This window comes from Schistocerca gregaria, chromosome 1 (genome assembly GCF_023897955.1).
Source record: "Schistocerca gregaria isolate iqSchGreg1 chromosome 1, iqSchGreg1.2, whole genome shotgun sequence".
In the NCBI taxonomy this organism is placed as follows: Eukaryota; Metazoa; Arthropoda; class Insecta; order Orthoptera; family Acrididae; genus Schistocerca; species Schistocerca gregaria.
This window is the reverse complement of record NC_064920.1, coordinates 737,785,463-737,808,948: the sequence shown is the minus strand read 5'-3', so window position 1 is coordinate 737,808,948 and position 23,486 is coordinate 737,785,463. Positions and strand designations below refer to the sequence as shown.

Below are 23,486 nucleotides of genomic sequence, written 5' to 3'. Positions count from 1 at the left end.
GAAGGGACTTCTCGATCGCGAAATGCAGAGTCTCACTTCCACACATGTGCCAATTTAGCTCATTGATGAACCCATCCACATGAAAGTGGGCTTTGTTGCTAAACCAAACCATGTATGCGCGCACTAATTCCCATCACGTCCCATGGCCAACCGTGTGGTTTGAACGTCCAAACGCAAACTGTTCAGAAGTTATGATGATTTTATTTCACATAGTTCAATAATTGTCATCCTGTATACATATATTGTGAAGTTTGTGTTTTGTTTTTGTTATTAGTATATTACCATAAAGTACAAGCATGTGTTTTCAGTGATTTATTTGTCAATCATCCCTGCTGTCTCTCTTCTCTTAATTTTCCTTTTATAAATCCCCATGATGGTAATTTTCTTATTTCAGTGGATAGTCACATTTGATGGAAGTATTATTCTCTGAGACTGAGACTTGGTATTAATCTATGAGAGTCATGATTTAATGATTAATATAGTTGGACAGATAAAAACTCTACTCACCAAGTGATGGCAGTAGCAAAAACATATAAAAGTTGTGGAAATGTGCAAGTTTTTGGAGCAGTGGCGTCTTCTTTTGACAGAATGGTTGAAGGAGAAGGAAGAGTGATAAAGGAAATGGACTGGCTAGTTTAAGCAGATGGGGAGAGTTACAGAAAAGTTGCCCTAGACTCTGAGTCAGGGTTGGTTATCAGACGGATTGTGAAGGAAAGACTGATTGTTGAGGACTGTACCAGACAAGATTTGAAAACTTGAGGAGTGGTCCTAAGTTGTTTTTTGGAGGAATCAGCATTACCAGGGTTGGATATGATAGCCTGGGAAATCTGTTTTTAACTAAGCTGGTGGGTAATTACATCCAGTGAAAGCTGAGGTGAGAATGGTTGTGTATTGTTATAAAGAGTTTGCATCTGAACAAATATGTTTGCTCTGAATGTCACAGCTGTATGGCAGGGAACATTTGACATCAAGAGGATGGCAACTGTCAAAATGTAAGTACAACAAGTACTGTTTGTTACTAGATTTAACATGAACAGAACTGTATAGCCGACCCCCAGTAAGGATGAGGTCAACATCAAGGAAAGTGGCTTGGTATTTGAGGTAGGACCAGGTGAAATTTAATTAGGAGGATGCATTTAGAGATTTGTTCATAAATGTAAAGTTGATTAAGGTGAGCAGGAATGACAGTCATAAGTTTGGAATCAGGTGGGCACTGGTTGACGTAATGATTTGCAGCAGACAGACCACATACATGGGTAATGTTGTTACAGAGGGAAGACGTCTGATATACAATTTCATTACAGCCCTTTACTTTTTTCCTACATCCCTTGAAAGGAAAAAAGGTAGATTAGAATTCAATGTCCCATCAATGATGAGATCACTTAGAAAAGGCACACAAGCTCACGTTGACAAACAACAGGAAAGGAAATTATTTGTATCCTTTGCAAAGGAAATATCCTAAATATCCTGGCATGCTCTGTGAGTAATTTACGGAAAACATTAAAAACCTATATTGCAGTATATGGATGGAAACTTGAGTCCTATTTATCCTCAATGTGAGCCCACTGTCCTAACCCACTGAACATCTCATTCAGTGCATTCACTGAGGCACCTTCCATGTGTTTAAAGGGAGAAAATGGACAAATAAAAACTAGAAGTAAAGCACTATTTGTTGCGTCTAAGATACTACCACACACCAGTATAAGTTCGTAGGAAAAATGACCTCTATACTATCTCTACAGCTTCTCAGTTATCATAATTGCTTCCACCCACAATGCAAAAGCACAGCATGAGCAAGAGTACATAAGCCAAAAGTTAAATATGTAAGAGTATCTTTCACACATTGTCCCATGAAACATGTGAGGAGGGCAGGTAGTTTGCACAGCAAGTTTGCAAATGGAATGTTTCTGTATGAAGCATACTCTTCTGATTATGAGCAACAAATCAATATTTCACACAAAAAACAATAAACAATAATAATGTTTACATCTGACACTCAAAATATCAACATGAAATGTTTCAGTGTGAATGACAGTCTCCCAAATTGGATGTTTCTTTCTTCCATATCCTTATGAAAAGTTGGGGGAGTTGCTTTACACTGAAGTAAGTGTGTTTGTAATCTTGGTATGTTAGACCTAATTTCTTTTCTCGGCTGAAGACAAAACACAGAACTTTGTTTAGTCTATGTAATGGCACAAGTGGGAACAGGATTTCCTAAATGACATGTTCCCAAACAACACGACAGGTCTTATCTAATGTGGACTCCATGTTCACTGAGTCTGATATCCTTTAGCAAAACAGACAATGCTTTGCAAATGTTAAATATGTATGAGCATTGAATATACATCTTAATCTCTTTCTCTCCACCTCTCTCTGCCTTTCTCCTAATCTCCACTCTCTCTGTCCACCTCCTTCTCCTCCCTGTATCTCTCCATCTCCTCCTTTCCCCTCTCCATTTCCATTTCTTCCCACCATCCTACTCTGTCCATCTCTTCTTTCCACTCTCTCTGGCCTTCAGTCTTGTGTATTGTTACTGCCAATGAAAACTTGATTGGGAAATGAAATTGCTTAAAATGAGTGGTAAAATATATTAGAATCATTGGTATACAGAATATGAGAGACCTCTCCTCCTGCTGCACCTGTGAAGTGAGCGCTGTAGCCCTACAATTAGCATACTGGACTCACATTTGGGAGGGTGATGATACAAATCTGTGTCCAGCTATCCTGATTTAAGTTTCCTGTGATTTTCCTAAATCGTTCCTGGCAAATACCAGGACGTTTCCTTTGAAAGTGCATGGTCATTTCCTCATTTCCTTCCCCATTTTTCATTCTTTATTCCTGAAACATTACGAGATTGTGCTCCAATAACTATGTTGTTGACAAGACATTAAACCTTAATCTTCCTTGGATTTGTGAGGATAATAGATCCAATGACAGTGTTTTGTGTAATTTTAGTCTGCAAACCAGTAGGATTACCAAGTTTCAAATGATTCAGATTCCATAGTAGTATGCCAAATGTAACTCAATAAGCATTAATACAGAATGAAATTTTCACTCTGCAGTGGAGTGTGTGCTAATACAAAACTTCCTGTAGAGCACATGCCTGCATAAGGCAAAGGTCCGAAGTTTGAGTTTCAGTCTGCCAAACAGTTTTAATCTGCCAGAAAGTTTCAGCATTATTACAACTTTCCTGTTTTCTGTCAACACTGACTGCAAGGAAGAAAACAAAACAGTGCATATTTGTGTATACAATGTTTGTTAAAAATTATACACAACTTAAAATTGACTATGAGAAAGAAAACAAAACTGCACATTTTCACAGCACAGTGTTTTCTTTTTTGCAGTCAATTTTAAAAGAAAAACTGTACATTGTTGTATAAGCAAGTATATAAACTATGTCTGCCTGCCTGAATTTTTATTAGAGAACTTTGTAAAAATCAGAAGTAAGCTGGCCAAGAACGTCACGATTTTTGATAACAATACATACAACCTACGTCTGTCCAAATGTTTCACAGAGTATCATGAGAAATACTGAATTAAATCTGTGAAGAACTTTATGTGACTTTTGCTAGCAACATTACTTCTTTATAAATTATTATAGATACATCAGATTGGTGCACATGTTCGTAGCAATTATGTTTTGCATGCTGGTATTCTGGTTGCTATGGATTTATTTATCAATTCTCATTTCTTATTTGTAGTTCACTGCTGTTATTTAAGTTTGCATATTATCATTTTGTCATTTGGAGATAGTGAGTGGAGCTGTGGATGCTAGTAAATGGAGTGCCAAGTGGAGAAATTGGAACATTTCCAACATATTCTTCTGTTTGAATTCAATAGAGGGCTGACAGCAACAGAGGAAGCCAGAAATATTTGCGCCATGTATGGGGAATATTCAAAAATCAACTGTATGGGCACCAAATGCTATTAGCCGAAATCACAAAAATCAGCAAGTGGCCATATGTGCATCTCTGATTGCTTGTCATCAATTGGCTTATGAACACCACTGACCATTCCTATCCTGTATCATTACTGGTGACAAGAACTGATATCTTTATGCTAACAAAAGGAAAAGAAAGGAATGGTTGAGCTCAAACAAAGCAACAACTCCCTGTACAATGACCTGCATGCATCCACTAATATTCTGCTAGACTGACAAAAACAAAGCATTAATACAGAACATGATAATGTGCCCTCATATTTTCACCTTTCCTGCTCTCTATTGAACAATCTTCATGGAACTGCCATTCCAGATGAAAATGTGTTCCAATCATGGCTTGAAGAGGTCTGTCTCCAAACCAGGTGATTTCTACAGTTGTTGAATCTAAAATTTACCTCAGTGTGGGCAGACTGCTGTAAATAGTGAAGAACAATATATTATTTATGAATAAAGTCTCTGTTACGTGTATCTGTTGTGTTTATCCCAGTACTTATATTCTTGTATATTAAAAAAGATGCAACCTGTCTGTCAAAATGTTAATTAGGGTACTGCAGAAAAATTTGAATTAATGGTAACAACTTTAAATGATGACTTGTCTTTGTATAGTAGTATAGAATACCAGCTGACTTGCCTCATTTGACAGAAAATATTGTTCATGTATCATTTATCAAACACTGGAAAGTATGGGTTGCAATATCAACAGTGTTATGAAAAGGGTAGATTGCTACTCATTGTGAAGATGACATGTTGAGTTACAGGCAGGCACAACAAAAAGATTGTTACATATTGAGCTTTCAGCCAAAACCTTTACATTTACATAAGCAGGCATACCTCACACACACATTACAGCTATCTCCAATCACTGTGGCCAAAATACATCTGTCACACTGAACAAATCCAGCAATCTGGAGTGGTGTAGGGAAAGGGGAGGAATAACAGTATATGGATGTGAGGAGACAAGAATGATGTCTGCCGGAGCCTGTGGGGACTAGATGGCAGCAGTAAAAGACTGCTGGACGCAACATTGGGAGGCTGTCAGGGAAAGAAGAGGGGGTCGGGGGGAGAAAGGGGAAGTGAAAAAGGAGAGGAGCAGAAAGAGGGAAAAGACCAGCGTGTGCATTGGCAGAGAGTGGCACACAGTAAGTCAGTTGGGAGGAGGTGATATGGCGGAGAGGATGGAAACTGTTGGACAGAGGGTGTGGGGTGAGTAGGATATCATAGGTTGAGGCCAGGACAATTTTGGGAGCGATGATGTATTGTATGGATAGCCCCAGTCTGTGCAGTTCAGAACAACTGGTGGTGGAGGGGAGGATCCACATTGTCCTGGGTTGTGAAGCAGCCACTGAAATCAAGCATGTTATGTTCAGCTGCATGTTGTGCCACACAGTGTGGTCCACTGCTCTCGCTCAGTCTGGCTGTGGCCATTCATTGTGGTGGGCAGATGGTGATAATCATACCAATATAAAAAGATGTGCACTGATTTCAGCAGAGCTGGTATATCATGGTTCCTTTCACAGGTCACATGGCCTTTGATAGGGTAAGATCAACCAGTGACAGGACTGGAATAGGAATTGCTGGGTGGGTGGATTGTGCAGGTCTTACACTTGCAACTTCCACAGGAAGTATCACTGCGGATACAGTTTGGATGGATTTTTTGGTGTGGAAGGGAGGGTAGCTGTCAAATTGGTTGTGCTATTGATGGTTGGTAGTTTAATATGGACAGAGGTGTGCAAGGAGCCATCGGAGAGGAGGACATAGACATCTAGGAAGGTGGCATGCTGGGCTGAGGAGAACCACATGAAGCAGATGGGAGAGGTGTTGTGGTTGTGAAGGAATGAGGTGGTGTCTTGGCCCTGAGTCCATGTCACATTTCTGGAAAAGAGTGCAAATTTTAAGATGTTTCATTCAAAGTTTTTGCATTACTAGTTTGTTTGCAGACACCTGTGTATAAGTACTCTTATATATCACTAATTTAATTGACTTATTCCAACCAAAGTATTATTTTTATATTGGTTGAATGTAGAATAGTTAGTTCTGGAGTGTGGTAAGATGGGTGCTGCAGTTTTTTTTCCATTGGGGTAACTGTAGTGGCATGGGAATTCGGAAAGTAAATGAGTGTCTTCAGCGGTTTTTAGAACACATGGTAGAGAAAGGAAGATAGTGAAACAGGAGGGAAAAGTTGCTGCCCTGCAGGCTGGATTAGCCAAAGCTAGGAAAGATCTGGACAGGTTAAGGGGGGAGAAGGGTACAGGGACATGTGAAGTGGCAACAAGTAGCTGAAGGAGCTGACTTACAACTACATCTGACGCCTTTGTGGTGAATGTGAAAAATAAGTTTGGCCTGTTACTTCAGTTAAGAATTAATAACCTTCAGTCACATGTACGTGTAGACAGGGCACAACAAACATTCAGCAATAAACTGAAAAGTAAGACAGCAGGTAAGTTAGTGAAGAGAAACAAAGTTTTGCTGTTAGGTAGTTCTCATGCTAGAGGTGTAAGCCACCTTTCCAGGATGAACTATGATCAGAATACTGGGTCATCTTTTTTTTAAAAACCTGGTGATAATCTGCAACATGATTTAGGATCATGGTTATAGTAGATTGGCTGAATGCTAGCATTGACAGAGATAGTGTATAAAGTATAAAGTGTGGCCTGGTAAAGACTGTACATCTACATCTACATCTACATGACTACTCTGCAATTCACATTTAAGTGCTTGGCAGAGGGTTCATCGAACCACAATCATACTATCTCTACTATTCCACTCCCGAACAGCGAGCGGGAAAAACGAACACCTAAACCTTTCTGTTCGAGCTCTGATTTCTCTTATTTTATTTTGATGATCATTCCTACCTATGTAGGTTGGGCTCAACACAATATTTTCGCATTCGGAAGAGAAAGTTGGTGACTGAAATTTCGTAAAAAGCTCTCGCCGCGACGAAAAACGTCTATGCTGTAATGACTTCCATCCCAACTCGTGTATCATATCTGCCACACTCTCTCCCCTATAACGCGATAATACAAAACGAGCTGCCCTTCTTTGCACCCTCTCGATGTCCTCCGTCAATCCCACCTGGTAAGGATCCCACACCGCGCAGCAATATTCTAACAGAGGACGAACGAGTGTAGTGTAAGCTGTCTCTTTAGTGGACTTGTTGCATCTTCTAAGTGTCCTGCCAATGAAACGCAGCCTTTGGCTCGCCTTCCTGACAATATTATCTATGTGGTCCTTCCAACTGAAGTTGTTCGTAATTTTAACACCCAGGTACTTAGTTGAATTGACAGCCTTGAGAATTGTACTATTTATCGAGTAATCGAATTCCAACGGATTTCTTTTGGAACTCATGTGGATCATCTCACACTTTTCGTTATTTAGCGTCAACTGCCACCTGACACACCATACAGCAATCTTTTCTAAATCGCTTTGCAACTGATACTGGTCTTCGGATGACCTTACTAGACGGTAAATTACAGCATCATCTGCGAACAACCTAAGAGAACTGCTCAGATTGTCACCCAGGTCATTTATATAGATCAGGAACAGTAGAGGTCCCAGGACCCTTCCCTGGGGAACACCTGATATCACTTCAGTTTTACTCGATGATTTGCCGTCTATTACTACGAACTGCGACCTTCCTGACAGGAAATCACGAATCCAGTCGCACAACTGAGACGATACCCCATAGCTCCGCAGCTTGATTAGAAGTCGCTTGTGAGGAACGGTGTCAAAAGCTTTCCGGAAATCTAGAAATACGGAATCAACTTGAGATCCCCTGTCGATAGCGGCCATTACTTCGTGCGAATAAAGAGCTAGCTGCGTTGCACAAGAGCGATGTTTTCTGAAGCCATGCTGATTACGTGTCAATAGATCGTTCCCTTCGAGGTGATTCATAATGTTTGAATACAGTATATGCTCTAAAACCCTACTGCAAACCGACGTCAATGATATAGGTCTGTAGTTAAATGGATTACTCCTACTACCCTTCTTGAACACTGGTGCGACCTGCGCAATTTTCCAATCTGTAGGTACTGTATCAGCTTTTAGAAATACCAATGTACAGTTTGTACCTGTTATGAGATGCCATGACTGACCTCATTTGTACTCTTTGGTCTGGACAGTTAATCTGCATTTGAAATAGCTGCTTATGTCAGGTGCAGGGCCACATATTGGTGCGGTTCCTGTTGAGTCTGTCAGTAGATAGGATTATACTAGGCATGGCCTCCACCTCAACAGGAAAGAGAAGGGCAAGCTGGCTGGGCTAATAATAGCAGGAAATTTGAAATGGGTGGCTCTGTCCCTAAGTCATTAAATACCAGTGGTTACAGGTTCCAGAGAAGAACCTTTTTTAGGATACAGACAACAGAAAGAATGAGAGGTTAGGCTTGAAAAAACCTTGAATTTGAGAAAGAAACCAAATAATATAATCTGGCTTATTGCATCAGCACAAACAGCTTTTGGTTAAAGATTTTCAGCGATCAGTAGAAATTTTATTTCTACCCATTTTACCTGTCAGTGTGAAATGCCAGCTATCCTTTATTGCAACAAAATACTTGAGACCTACAAAGTAAAATTAATGAACTACTTATAAGCATTGATGAATTAGAATCATAAAACCCAATGGACATAATCTGCCTGTCTGAACATCACATAATCATGATAAGTGTTGTGTTACAGGATTTAGGTTACAATCGTGGTTTTTCCGATCAGAAATGTAGAAAGGAGGAGTTACCAAATTAATTAGGAATTTTCATAAATTTAAAAACAGAGACATTCATAAGTTTTTCCTAGATCAGTATACAAAGTAAGTGCGATTGAACTTGAATTTCATAATAAATCCTTCACAATAGTATGTGTATACTGAGCACTTGCAGATAACTTTAATCTGTTCATAAATCACCTTGAAGTTATACTGTACTATTTAACAACAAACAATAAAGAAATTTTAATGCAGATTTTCTTTAAAAAAATCTACCAGTAAGAAATTGTTACAGTCAGTAATACTATCATTCAGCTAAACTCCTACTGTAAACTTTCCAACTAGGGAAGCTAATTGCTCAAATAAACAAATAGCGATAATATCTTTATAGAAAGGTCTAACAAACTAAACTGTATTACAAAACCAACAGTTGATGGCCTCTCAGTCCATGAACTGCAGTTCATTTTATTAAATGTTAATACTGAACATTTATATAACATCCACCGATGTAAATTCATAAGGGCAGTTAGTACAGCAAAAATTCATAATTTTAGGAGACATGAATTGGAGTGATGTATGCAGTACTCATGGCATGAATGAAAAATACAACACTTATTATTGAAGTCCTTGCCTCATTTGAATTCAGTTTAGCCCAATACCAAACCTGATCAGAGCAAAATCTGGAAGAGGACATGGGTTACTCAAGGAATAAAGGTATCTTGTAAAACAGAAGGGAAACTGTATCTGTCTGTCAAACACAGCTCTGATGTTGATGCTGTAGATCATTACAAGACATACTGCAAAATATGAAAGGTAAAAATATTGGTATCAAAGCAAATGCATTACCAGAAAAAGATAGTCACATCAAGTAACAAAATAAAGACAATGAGGGATATAGTCAAGGAGCAAACTGGTACAACCAAGCATGAAGAGGAGCAGATAGCATTTCAAGTAAATGATACATTGTTAACAGATGTGTGCAGTGTTGCAAAACTTTGTAACAAGAATTTCATAACTGTTACTGAAAAGACGAGGTTGTCAGGTCCAGTAGATACTGCCTTTGAATATCTCAGGCCAGTCATCACAAATAACTTCAGTAATATGACATGACCTTCACTACACCTGTAAAAGTAATGTCAACCTTAAAATCTTTAAAATAAATAAATTCAGTGGTTACGATGAAATATCAAGAAAGTTCAGGCTTGTGAATTTAGTAACATATTCCATTATCTGTGTAGTCAGTCACTTATCATTGCAACATTTTTCAAATGGATGAAATGTGCTGGAGTTAAGCTGTTGTTTAGGATAGGAGATAAGGAAATATGTTTAAATTTTCATCTAATTTCATATTTGCCAGCATTCTCAAAAATTCTAGAAAAGGTGATGTAGTGTCAGCTTCTTAACCATCTTACAAGAAATATTAGGTAAAATAAGGGAAAGGCAATCATTCAATTACAGCAGACTTATGTGTTAAGCATAGAAACATATAATAGAAACAAAATTCACACCAGATTTCGAGCTTTTGCTCATTTTCTATTAAAAGTACACACACACACACGCACACACACACACACACACACACATACACACACACACACACATGTACACTACCACAGCTGCAGCAAGACTGCTGATTATTGATTACTGACTGCAGCTGCCTGGGCAGGTGGAGGTGGGAGGGCATAGGGAAGGACACACAAGGCAAGGAGGGGACAGTGTGATAATGTGAGGCAGGTCTTTGGACAGATGACTCAGTGACTGTGCAACAAGACAAAAGGATTTCAGGGGGTAGAGCATAAAACAGATAGAGAGAGGAAAAAAGGAGGGGGAGGAAAGGGAAAGATTGAAGAAAAGGAAAGGAAGGTGGAGATGAAGAGCAAGACAGAGGTGGGAGAGGGGTATAAAAAGAGGAAGAGAGAGAGAAAGAGAAAGAGAGAGAGAGAGAGAGAGTGGTGGAAGAAAGCAGTTCACATTCTCAATGGGGAAGAAATGTTGTGGACTGATAAGGTAAGGTGACACAGTGGGAAATAGGCTAGTGGAGATTTAGGCAAAGGGGATTGTGACAGTACAGAATTTGCTGGAGAGATGACTCCCACTTGCATAATTTAGGAAAACTTGAGGCAAAAGAGAGTATCCAAACTGTCCACATAGTGAAGTCATTTGCGGTGTAGTGTGCAGCATGTTCAGCAACTGGATGGTCAAGCTTGTGGTTTACCACAGTTTGACTGTCACCCTTCATGCAAGTAGACAGTTGGTTAACTGTCAAGCCCACATAGAATGCTGTGCAATAACTCTACCCTAGTTCATATCTGCTTTCACACTTGCCCTTGCCTTTTACTGTGGGGAAATGTCTATGACTGAACTGTGTTAGGAGGCAGTGGGTGAACGTATGGGATAGGTCTGGCACCTGGATCGACTAGAAGTTAATGAGCCATGGGGTGTAGGTTGGGTGAGTGGCAGAAGACTAGTTTCGATGATGTGGATATAATTTTTTCTCCCTCTCTCACCCCCCCCCCCCCCCCCCCCGGCCATAACTCTTTTATGCTCTACCCTCTGAACTCCTCACATCTCATCGTGTAGCTGCTGAATCATCTGTCAAAAGATCTGCCTCATGCTATGCCACTTCCTTCTCTCGCATGTCATTCCCTACCCCCTCACGACTTATATCACTTCAGGCAACTGCTTTTTATAATCGATAATCAATAATCAGTCTTGCTGCAGCAATAGGGGTGTACATTTTGGTGTATGTGTAGTGGTGTTTGTGATGTGTGTACTTTTACTAGGAAAGAGCAAGAACTTGAAAACTAGTGTGACTTCTGTTTTCTGGTATGTTTTTCTATGCACCACGCATCAGTCCACTACAGCCGAGTGGTTGTCTTTCCATTATTTTACATATTATTCCAACCAGGAATATTCATTATTATATGACATCAAATAAATGCTGCAAATGTCACAGTTTGGATATCTAAAGGATTCTGATATTGAGAAGGTTACCTACAAATACAGTGAGAATGTACTTAATTCATTAGACAATAAATAGGCTACTTGTGTATTTTGCAATCTGTCAAAGGCACCTGGCTGTGTAAATAACAAATTGAAATATTATACTGTAACAGGATATGTTGCAAAATGGTTCAAACTTATATCTGTGACAGGAAATAAAATGTGTCATTAAAAAAAGAGACATGGACTCATCTATTGGGCATCATCTAACTGAGAACTATTAAAAGTTTGTTTGCAGATGACAAAAAAATTCCAATAAATAGAAAATCAAGTATAATCTTAGAAAGTTAATGAAATTTTTATGGACATAGATAAATTGTTCCTAGTCAATACTTTATCATTAAAACCCCAAGGAAAAAAACTGGCTACAAGAAATTTAGAGCTTGTAAAAAGTCTTTCATCTGCATATATCTAAAATATGATGACTAACAGACAGAAGAAGTTGACGGAATTAAATTCTTGGGATTACAGCTTGAAAATGAATTCAAAATGAGATATTCTATTTGGGAAGCAAAACAACTGGTGATGATTGAAGTAGGGAGGATATAAAATGTAGGCTGGCAATGGCAAGAAAAGCATTTCTGAATATGAGAAATTTGTTAACATTGGGTAGAGATTTAAGTGTCAGGAAGTTCTTCCTGAAACTATTTGTATGGATAGCAGCCATGTATGGAAGTGAAACATGGATGATAAACAGTTCAGACAAGAAGAGAATAGAGGCTACTGAAATGTGGTGCTACAGAAGAATGCTTAAGATTACATGGATAGATTAAGTAACTAATGAGGAGGTACTGAAGAGAATTGGGGAGAAGAGTAATTTGTGATAAAACCTGACCAGAAGAAGGGATTGGTTGGTAGGACACATTCTGAGGCGTCAAGGAATCACCAATTTAGTACTGGAGGGAAGTGTGCGAGATAAAAATCATAGAGGGGAACCAAGAGATGAATAAAGTAAGCAGTTACTCAGAGATGGAGAGGCTTGCACAGGATAGAGTAGAGCTGAACAAAACCAGTCTTTGGACTGAAGACCACAACAACAACAATAAATTCAAATGGGAGGAGAAAACCACAGAACTGCTGATCTCTATTTGCAATGCGAATTTTGTGAGACACAGGTGAAATAAAAATAAAAAAGCTGGTTAGCCATACTTACTTTTATTCCATAACATCACATGAGATTAGGTTTTTTGGTTAACTCTTCAAGGCAAGCTAAATTTTTCTGTGTCCACAAATGTCTAACAAGAATTATTCATGGTGTGGACTGAAGAACATCCTGCAAAAGCCTGTTTAGGGAACTAGGGATACTAATGGCTGTTTCCTACATATTTATTACTTACTGAAATTTGTCATTAAAAATAAATCTCTTTTTTTAACCAGCACTGAGTTCATGGAATAAGTAATAGAAACAAGAATAATCCTCTCAACGATATAAAGTCACAATACCTGTAAATGGCTTGCATGTAGCCATATTAATATACATTTCACACACACACACACACACACACACACACACACACACACACACACACACACACACACACAGATAAAAATGTACGTATGTAAGTACACGTGCGCGCACACACGTGTGATGTTATCTCTATGCTTATGTTATAAGATGAATGGTTGCCTTTACTTTTTCTACAGTTTGATGTGAAGAATTAATACACTCAATTATACAATACTAAATTTCACTTACCTGCTGTATATTATCAGCTGAGCCCCAGGTTTTATGTATTTTGTCACTGTTTATTCCTACACCTAAGAAGTTGCTGAATGCTTCAGTTGTTTTCTTCACTCTCACATTCAGTGAACCAATTCTCAAGAATCCTAAGTCCTTTTCTGCAATAAATTTAGAGACATCTGTAGTGAAATATTTGTCAAATCTGACTACTTTATACTAAGTTCCGTCTCTAACAATTTCGTTACCAACTGAAAATTAAACCCTTACCTTCCTTCCTTGTGGCCATGTTCTACTGGCATAATGGCATTAGCTATGGAAGATAATACGATGCAAGAAAACTAATTTGTGCAAATACTTTCATGCAAGATATGGAAGGAAGATAATGGTTAAATTTCCTGTTGTTAACAAGATCATCAGAGGCAGAATGCAAATGTACATAACACTGATAAAGACGTGAAATGAAAGAGACCTACCTGCCTGTTTTTTCCTTGCTTTGATTTCTGCAACAAGAAAAAAGAAAGTTATTTCATAATCAGGACATTACAGTTAGCTAAAATTTGATTAAAAATGGAAAATGCCACCCACCTCAAGAAAGAACATGACATCCAAGCTTAGGTCACACACGCTACTACACACAAACATGCCCTATTTAAGTCCAAAAATTGCTGTTAGTAGATTTAAAACACAGACAAACACACCAGTGAACTTATTTGAAGATTTCATTCTATAATCCCATGCAGAAGGTAGTTTTGCAGCTCATATACAGTTGATATTTATGCTGCATGCACCAACATACAATATACAGGGTGTTTCAAAAATGACCGGTATATTTGAAACGGCAATAAAAACTAAACGAGCAGCGATAGAAATACACCGTTTGTTGCAATATGCTTGGGACAACAGTACATTTTCAGGCAGACAAACTTTCGAAATTACAGTAGTTACAATTGTCAACAACAGATGGCGCTGCAAGTGATGTGAAAGATATAGAAGACAACGCAGTCTGTGGGTGCACCATTCTGTACGTCGTCTTTTTGCTGTAAGCGTGTGCTGTTCACAACGTGCAAGTGTGCTGTGGACAACATAGTTTATTCCTTAGAACAGAGGATTTTTCTAGTGTTGGAATTCCACCACCTAGAACACAGTGTTGTTGCAACAAGACGAAGTTTTCAACAGAGGTTTAATCTAACCAAAGGACCGAAAAGCGATACAATAAAGGATCTGTTTGAAAAATTTCAACAGACTGGGAACGTGACGGATGAACGTGCTGGACAGGTAGGGCGACCGCGTACGGCAACCACAGAGGGCAACGCGCAGCTAGTGCAGCAGGTGATCCAACAGCGGCCTCGGGTTTCCGTTCGCCGTGTTGCAGCTGCGGTCCAAATGACGCCAACGTCCACGTATCGTCTCATGCGCCAGAGTTTACACCTCTATCCATACAAAATTCAAACGCGGCAACCCCTCAGTGCCGCTACCATTGCTGCACGAGAGACATTCACTAATGATATAGTGCACAGGATTGATGACGGCGATATGCATGTGGGCAGCATTTGGTTTAGTGACGAAGCTTATTTTTACCTGGACGGCTTCGTCAATAAACAGAACTGGCGCATATGGGGAACCAAAAAGCCCCATGTTGCAGTCCCATCGTCCCTGCATCCTCAAAAAGTACTGGTATGGGCCGCCATTTCTTCCAAAGGAATCATTGGCCCATTTTTCAGATCCGAAACGATTACTGCATCACGCTATCTGGACATTCTTCGTGAATTTGTGGCGGTACAAACTGCCTTAGACGACACTGCGAACACCTCGTGGTTTATGCAAGATGGTGCCCGGCCACATTGCATGGCCGACGTCTTTAATTTCCTGAATGAATATTTCGATGATCGTGTGATTGCTTTGGGCTATCCGAAACATACAGGAGGCGGCGTGGATTGGCCTCCCTATTCGCCAGACATGAACCCCTGTGACTTCTTTCTGTGGGGACACTTGAAAGACCAGGTGTACCGCCAGAATCCAGAAACAATTGAACAGCTGAAGCAGTACATCTCATCTGCATGTGAAGCCATTCTGCCAGACACGTTGTCAAAGGTTTCGGGTAATTTCATTCAGAGACTATACCATATTATTGCTACGCATGGTGGATATGTGGAAAATATCGCACTATAGAGTTTCCCAGACCGCAGCGCCATCTGTTGTTGACAATTGTACCTACTGTAATTTCAAAAGTTTGTCTGCCTGAAAATGTACTGTTGTCCCAAGCATATTGCAACAAACGGTGTACTTCTATCGCTGATCGTTTAGTTTGTATTGCCGTTTCAAATATACCGGTCATTTTTGAAACACCCTGTAAATACACAGGGACTACAAAACACAAAGGATACTGCATTCTTTTACTACTGCTATCTTCCTCAAATAGATTAAAAAATATTATTTCAAACCTTTAAATCTGATTCATTATGAAGCATGTTTGTATCAATTAAAAAAAATTAAAAACCTATGAATTCAATCTATACATTTTTATGTTGTGTTTAAAAATAAATTAGAAGTTAACCTTATAGTAGAAGAAAATTGTAGCAAATTCCAACTGTTACATCTTTAAAAACTTTTTAAAAATTAAAACTAAACTCAACTAACAAGTTAAGTTTCATTCGGATCCAGAGATGAACAACGAGGGTATTCTGAGCTTCATCAAAAGGCTGAAGAATGTTTTCATAGTTTGATGGTGAACAAGACTACCAGCAATACGGCTGCCATCCTGTTGAATTTTGTGAATGACAAACTTACTCGTATGAATGTACACAGTGGAGAAATGGTTATTAAAATGCACCATTTAAGATATAGCTTTTGAAGGCTGACACAGTGATCCTTTGAAGTTCTGAGTAATAAGTCTATGGCTGCCAAGAAATGAACTATGCTTATATTAAGAAATGAGAGAGATAAGGAGGATTCTCAGCCGCATAGGCAGTAGCTCACTGAACAGGTCATTTTTCCAGAGAGACTGAAATATGCTATTGTTAAACCATGGCTTAAAAAAGGGGACAGGTCTGCTGCTAACAACCACCACCCAATCTCACTTCTGACAGCTTTATCCATAATACTTGAAAAAGTAATGTATTCAAGAGAAGCTAACTAACAAAATGTCAATTTGGTTGTAAAAAATGCTATACACGATTTCACTGATCAAATATTCAATGCTCTGAATAACCGAACATCACCCATTAGGATTTTTGGTGATCTCTCAAAGGCTGGGTGTATCATGAAATTGTTCTAGATAAACTTAAGTATTGTGGTATGAGTAGGACAGTGCACAATCAGTTTAATCTATATTTAGTTAGAAGAATGCAGAAGGTTGAAATTAAGATTACAGATAGTCTGCAAAAATGAGCAGAGTCCTTTAACTGTGGAGGTATCAAGAATCCCTCAGGGTTCAGCACTGGGTCCCTTAGTGTTCTCAATATATATTAATTACTTTCCACTCAATACCCATGAAGATGCAAAGCTAGTTCTTTTTGCTGATGATTCAAGTATAGTCAGCACACCCAGCAAACATTATTTAGATATGGAAATTGTAAATAATGTCTTTCAGAAAATTGTTAAGTGGTTCTCTGCAAGTGGATTCTCACTAAATTTTGAGAAAACGCGGTATATGCAGTTATGTACAGTAAATGGCATAAAACCGAAGTGTGTTGCTAAGGCAGAATATTCAAAATTTCTGGGTGCATTGGTGAGAAACTGAATTGGAAGAAACACAATGATGATCTGCTGAAATATTTAGGTTCAGCCACTTACGCTGTTAGCGCTATAGCAAATTCTGATAATAAAAGTATCAGTAAACTAGCCTACTATGCCTTCTTTCATTCACTGCTTTCATATAGCTTTATATTTGGGCTAATTCATCATTAAGAGAAAACGTATTCATTGCATCAAAGCATGTAATCAGAATAATAGCTGGAGCCCACTCAAAGTCATCTTGCAGTCATTTATTTAAGGAGCTCAGGATATTCATAGTACCCTCCACAATACATACATTCACTTATAAAATTTGTTATTAATAACCCATCCGAATTCAAAAATAACAGCAAAGTGCATAGCTACAACACTATAAGAAAGGATGATCTTCATTATTCTGGGTTGAATCTGACTTTGGCGCAAAAAGGTGTGAATTATGCCACCACAAAAATCTTTGGTCATCTACCAAATAGAACTAAAAGTCTGACAGTTAGTCGACAAGCACTTAAAAACAAATTTAAAAAATTTCTGAATTATAACTCCTTCTACTCAGTAGATGAATTTTTTGATATCAAGTAGTAATTTAAAATAATAGTAATCATAATAATAATTTCGATATAAACTAGGAGAAAAAAACTGTATTACGTAAAGAAAACTTTTGTTAAGTTGACATGTTCCACACCATTATGAAATGTTGTATTCATCAGCTATGGAACAAGTATTAATATAATGTAATGAGACCAGACTACAAAGATGTTATTGAATAATCTGTACGAGAGGACCAAACTGCTGCATGCTGAGAAATGCCTGTTTCATGTATTACATGAAGAGACTGGTACAGGGTGGAGCCACCCTCGCTTCCACAGACGTTGGTTTGGCACAGTGGCTATGGCTAACATAAAGTTGGTTAGGGTGACAATGAATAAGTTTTTGGTAAATTTTAGGAGGGCAGTGGCTTGATGTCAACCATATTGTCTCCTTGTTATTTTAGTATATTCTTAAGTGATGTTCTTTTGTTGCAATTAAGCTAAATGTATATGCATAAAGGTAATCATTCTTCTGGTCAGTGTCTTTGAATGAAATAGGAAAAAAGAGTAATGGGAGGGTTTAAAATAATACCAGTGCCTGTTACTATATATGCTGTATGCAATACATATGCTTGTAAACAAATATCAACATGCAGCCCTACACAGCTATTATTTTAATAAAAATACAGAATGCTTTCATAAATGATTTTTTTTATTTTTTTTGCGAGATGCCTGGTGAACATTATATAAAGTACTATAGCGTCAGAAAATTCCTGAAACTGCATATATATATCTCTATGTAAAAGTCTGTCACACTTGGAATACAATGAGCCAACAGCAGTTGGTGTAACTTGAATGTCACTGCAAATTGGAACTTTTAAATACAGTTGAAAGCAACAGTGTAAGATCATAAAAGACATCAGGTTTTGAGAAAGTACTTCGTGTGTTCAACAACCATACATATTTTCCTTTATGTGATCTAAAGCTACATTTAAAATAGTTACCAATTTTTATCCCTTTACCACTCTAATACATTATTAATAAGGTTTGTTAAACATGCCATATTTACAAATAAACATTAGAGAATTATGGAATAATAATTCAAGACCTTTGTGCACAAAATCCCACTACAAACACTTACAGAAGAACCGACAACTTTAAGACAAGCAAACTACTTGCCTCATTGTAGCGGCAGCCTTGATTCCTACAACAAAAGAAAAGTGTATAATGTTTGAAAAGTGAGTTGTGATATATCATGCAGCTCCAACGAAAACAGAGTCAAGCAAGTATTAATCAGAATTCATTACATTAAAAGAACTACAAGTAAATTGAGAAAGAAGCATAAATAAAACTGTTTCAAGATAAACGTTATTGAACTACAGAAAGCACTACAACAAGAAATGGAAACAATGTGTTTGGAGTAAGGAAGCAGATTGAAGGTTACAGTCTTTTGAAGCAGGTATACCTTGCATTATTTAGTGTATAAAATAAAACATCTGTATCAAATTAGTTCAACATTATTACACAGGTTTGTGGTAAGTCTAATAGAACATTCTAAAAGCATCATTCTACTTCTTATAAATATAATTTAGCCATGCTGCTAAGGATATGTACATTTGTAGGAAACTATGAACATTAAGAATACCTCATTAATTGGAATTTAACTTCAAATAGTTAACACCTGAAACTACACAAAACTACATCCAAAGCAATTACAAAACACTCACTGATCAATGAATTACACATTACCATTACAATTTAATGGGTTAATCAAACTATGCTAATTATTTTGTATCAAAAATGTTCAATTCTAAGATTTTGTAATAAGATATGGGCTGTATATGAACGACAGTAAAGATACAGAAAAATCACTATTCACTCTCTTCAGTTGAAAACATACAGTACCATACACTTGTTAACTGTACAAGATTTGACATAGTTTACATCTATGTAGTACCCGTTTTACAAAATATCCCACAAACATCAAAGTTAGATGGTTTTACATCTACTGAAAACTTTTTCATTTGTTACAAAGCTTCCTTATAATGCAAAGTAGCCCCAAAACAATGCTTAAAATAGACTAGCAGCCTTTTGTAAGTGATATATATACACTTTTTAAAGACTCTGATCTGAAAGCTGGGATGGTGTTTTTCACCATTTTCCTGTACCTGAGTCATATACTAACATTTCAAATCAAGAATCATCAACATCTACAGGAAACACGAAACATACAGAAGCGTGCTTAACTAGGAAACAACTGCTCAGGTCCAGATTCACTCATACAAATCTTCTAAGTGTGTAACTTTACGAGAGTATCAGACTGCTTGTATAGAAAAGTACCTAATCAAAAGTGTACATTACAAATTTACAAATGTTTCAGGCAGGTAGTATGTAGCTTTCCATTTAACTAAAATGTAAATGTAAAAATTCCTCAAAGATTTTACAGAAGCAGGACATAATTTACTCTTGTAAGTAAATAAACGGCTGTTTTGTCAAGGAACAAAGTATCTGACAACATACTTAATTATATGTAAGAAGAAAACAACTTACTGTCCATTCACTAATTGAGGCGTTCTCCGGAACAACCACTTAACATCAATCCAAATCAGTCAGTAACTTTTAAATATATCATATCATATATTTTAAAACATAATATTTCATCTACACTTGACTTGAATTTAGTCCACATTGAGAGTTTAGAATGAATAAAGAAACTATCTCAAACTGTTGGTGCTCTGTATCTTGATCTCAGGATCTTTCAGTTAAGTCGTTGGTCCAGAGTTGGTCCAGAAAACACCTCAATTGCTGTAAGCATTAATTATTGGCCATTATATGTTAGTAATAAACTATAAGCATGTGACTGAGATGGCATATTTATTACTGCGAAAGAACAAAACAGGCCTTTATGCCCTTACCCGCCATTCCATCTGCCCCATGCCCAATTTCAGTTTAGGTGAATTTACGTATACTGCAATTAGTGTAAAAAGCACTCAGCAGCAAGAGGCTAATATGCTTATTGCTCTGTCTGATCTTGCTATAAAGATACACACTTTAAATATACATATAATAATTTTCATTGTTTTATGTTAGTTCTAATAGTGGTTTTTTATGCAGTACTTTGTATGAAATTGAGATTTCCTATTATTTACCTATGAAAAACCACTTAAATCCCATATTTTCAAACAGCACATGACTTAAAGAGGCAGTTTGTATGAACATTATGTTATTTTCTTCAACTTCATTATTTTTCCTTGAACAACTCATCAGAAATACGATCAAGAGAGAGTTCGTACTTTATCAGTTAACACGAATATTGCAAGGAACTAGCAAGAGTATCTTGAAGGAACCGTCCTGATTTTGATCTGAAAAAAAGTAGAAAAATCAAGGTGCCAAGGTGTTCATTTAATCTTTATGCATTTCACCATTTCCCCTGGACACATTTACTGTAATGTAACAGTTTTTCACCAGATGATTTTTCACAAGACCAGCAACTATCCATTCTAAGCATTGTTCTTGGCAAAACCAAGCACAATCAATCAATTTTTTGATACAAATGAGGCTATATAAAGAAACTAGTTAAAAAAAACTGCAAAGGAAGTATTAACTGAAATAGAGCTGAAGAAACAGTATTAATGATACACTACTGCACATATTGAAGATAAAGTATGTGGAAGCTTACTAAAAAGAAGCTAGTTTTAATACATACTACATCAGTATTCCTCTGCAGAAACATGAAAAGCTTTTACATTGTTGTTAATTGTGTTAAGTTGAAATGTCATTTCTGATTTGCAAAACAAGCTGACCAATACCACACCAGTCCTCACATGCCTTATCAGCTGAGAAATGCAGATGTTACTTGTTAGATGATTGCAGTCTGTGTGATCTATAAGCAGGAGAGTTACGCTTAAAAAGAGTGGTTTGGAGTGAGAGCCGAGAACGCCTTGTGGAAGCAAAGCGGAGTCCTAGTCCCTGGTCAGATTCTTCAGGGTTCGCACTACCAGGAGCCTGAGGCAAATACTCACTGCGGAATGTGTCGGCTGACACACTTGTGTCCTGGCTTGCCTGATACTGGCGAGCTTTTCGCCCACTGTAGTCACGTAGGTTCTGGTCAGCACCTGGGTAATATGTGCAAGATTAAAAGTCTGGTCATTTACACACTAGATACTACCATGACAATATTTATCATATAACTGTGGCTTTTGTTGTTTCTGTACACCTTGTTCTATACCACTTTGTGGTGTGACTGCGTATGGAGTTTAGCTTCATTATTTCAGCATTCACAATTAATTCATTATGTACTTATGACAACAATAATTAACAATAAATTCTTTAGATGATAATTATTAATATTCATTTCATGGAATGATTCTGTGGGGCAACTGCCAGAGGTATTTTCCTGCTATGGAAACGAGCAATTATTTTGATTACAGTAGAGACTCTAAGATTATGCACAAGTCTCTCCAAAAAGCTTAGAATTTATACATTCATTCTCAAATATATTAATGGAACACTCATCACAGCTGAAAATCAGTCTGAAGTGTCTTCACTTTAAACTCAGTGGTTTTGAAGCAAAAGTCTTCAAGGAATATGCACTCAGACTTAAGAAACTGGGAATCTTAGTGTATTCAAAAGTTAAATGAAAGTGTGTATTATCCATTCCTTCTATGAGTGCATTATACTTGGTTCTGTAGATTCAGGAAATGCATAGAATTGTTCTGGTTCAGAGGTACCAATGTACCTTCAAAAAAAGCAGAAACAGATGATTAATGCTCTTAGATAATAACTAATGTACTAGTGCAAGTTTTTAAGTAAGTATTATTAGTATACAAACTGTAGTGGAACAGTACAACTGAAACTGTTCCAATGAAGTGGATTTTCTTCATCTCATAAAAGATGCCACACTAACAGAAAATGCAGAATGAAAAAATCAAATAAAAATGAGGAAAGACAACCACTCACTTGCAGTCTGACATGGAGCGTATTGCCACACATGGTATAACAGACATATTACTAGCTTGTACAACCACAAAGACACAGGAAAGCATTCACCCGCTGCAGCTGCTACTGTAGTGGGGTAGCTGTGTGACAGAGTGTACTTAACATAGAAAGAGACTGGCAGCCCAGAAGCCAGTAATGCATGTCTATGTTGTTACATGTAACTATGCACTACAACATCAAGACTGGTTTACCAGTGAATCGCCTTTCAGTAAAACTTTCTGTGCAGCTTTATGCCAAAGAGGGACTCATCACTGAAGACAATTCTTCTCCAGTTAACGAGATTTCAGGCTGAAGATGTGTCTGGAAATGGCCCAGACAGCGGTGGCATACCAACATGACGGTCACCTGCCATATGGCCTGACAACCGGGAGTGATGGTGTGGGATGCCATTTCATTTCATTTGGTTGTCATCCACAGCACCCTTATAGAAAATCAGTACATCGACAATATTCTACAACTCATTTTGTTGCCCATTAAGCCAAGTCATCCTAGTCTTACATTTCATAAGACAATGCCTGCACACACAGAAAGAGAGTTTCTACTGCTTGTCTTCGTGCTTGCCAAACCCTGCCCTTGGCCAGCATGGTCACTGCACCTTTCCCCGATTGAGAATGTTTAGTGTAGGGGAGGGCCCTCCAACCCTCTCACAATATCCCTCAGGAGAACATCCAACAATTCTATCAGTCAATGCCATACTGAATAACTGCTTGCAGAAGGGCCAGCAGTGGACCAACACATTACTGACCTGCTCAATTTGTGAAGCTCTTTCTCTTGAATAAATCACCCAATTTTCTGAAATTATAATGATTTGTTTGTCTTTACATGCACATAATATCCACTGATTCCAGCCCCATTTGGATAGTCCCTTCATGGTGCTTTTTTTTTGTGTCTAAGAGTGTATAATAGCAT

The 23,486-nt window shown here is 37.8% G+C and overlaps 1 protein-coding gene across 1 annotated transcript in view; it reads right to left on the bottom strand.

The window, feature by feature from the left end:
* LOC126271741 (ankyrin repeat domain-containing protein SOWAHA-like) overlaps nt 1-23,486 on the bottom strand; it is a 157,489-nt gene that overhangs the window by 15,897 nt on the left and 118,106 nt on the right. The window contains exons 7-9 of the mRNA XM_049974178.1: nt 21,602-21,694; nt 13,794-13,820; nt 13,336-13,478 (exon numbers count right to left, since the gene is read on the bottom strand). Of these exons, the coding sequence (XP_049830135.1) occupies nt 13,336-13,478; nt 13,794-13,820; nt 21,602-21,694 (263 nt within the window). The remainder of the gene's footprint in view (nt 1-13,335; nt 13,479-13,793; nt 13,821-21,601; nt 21,695-23,486) is intronic.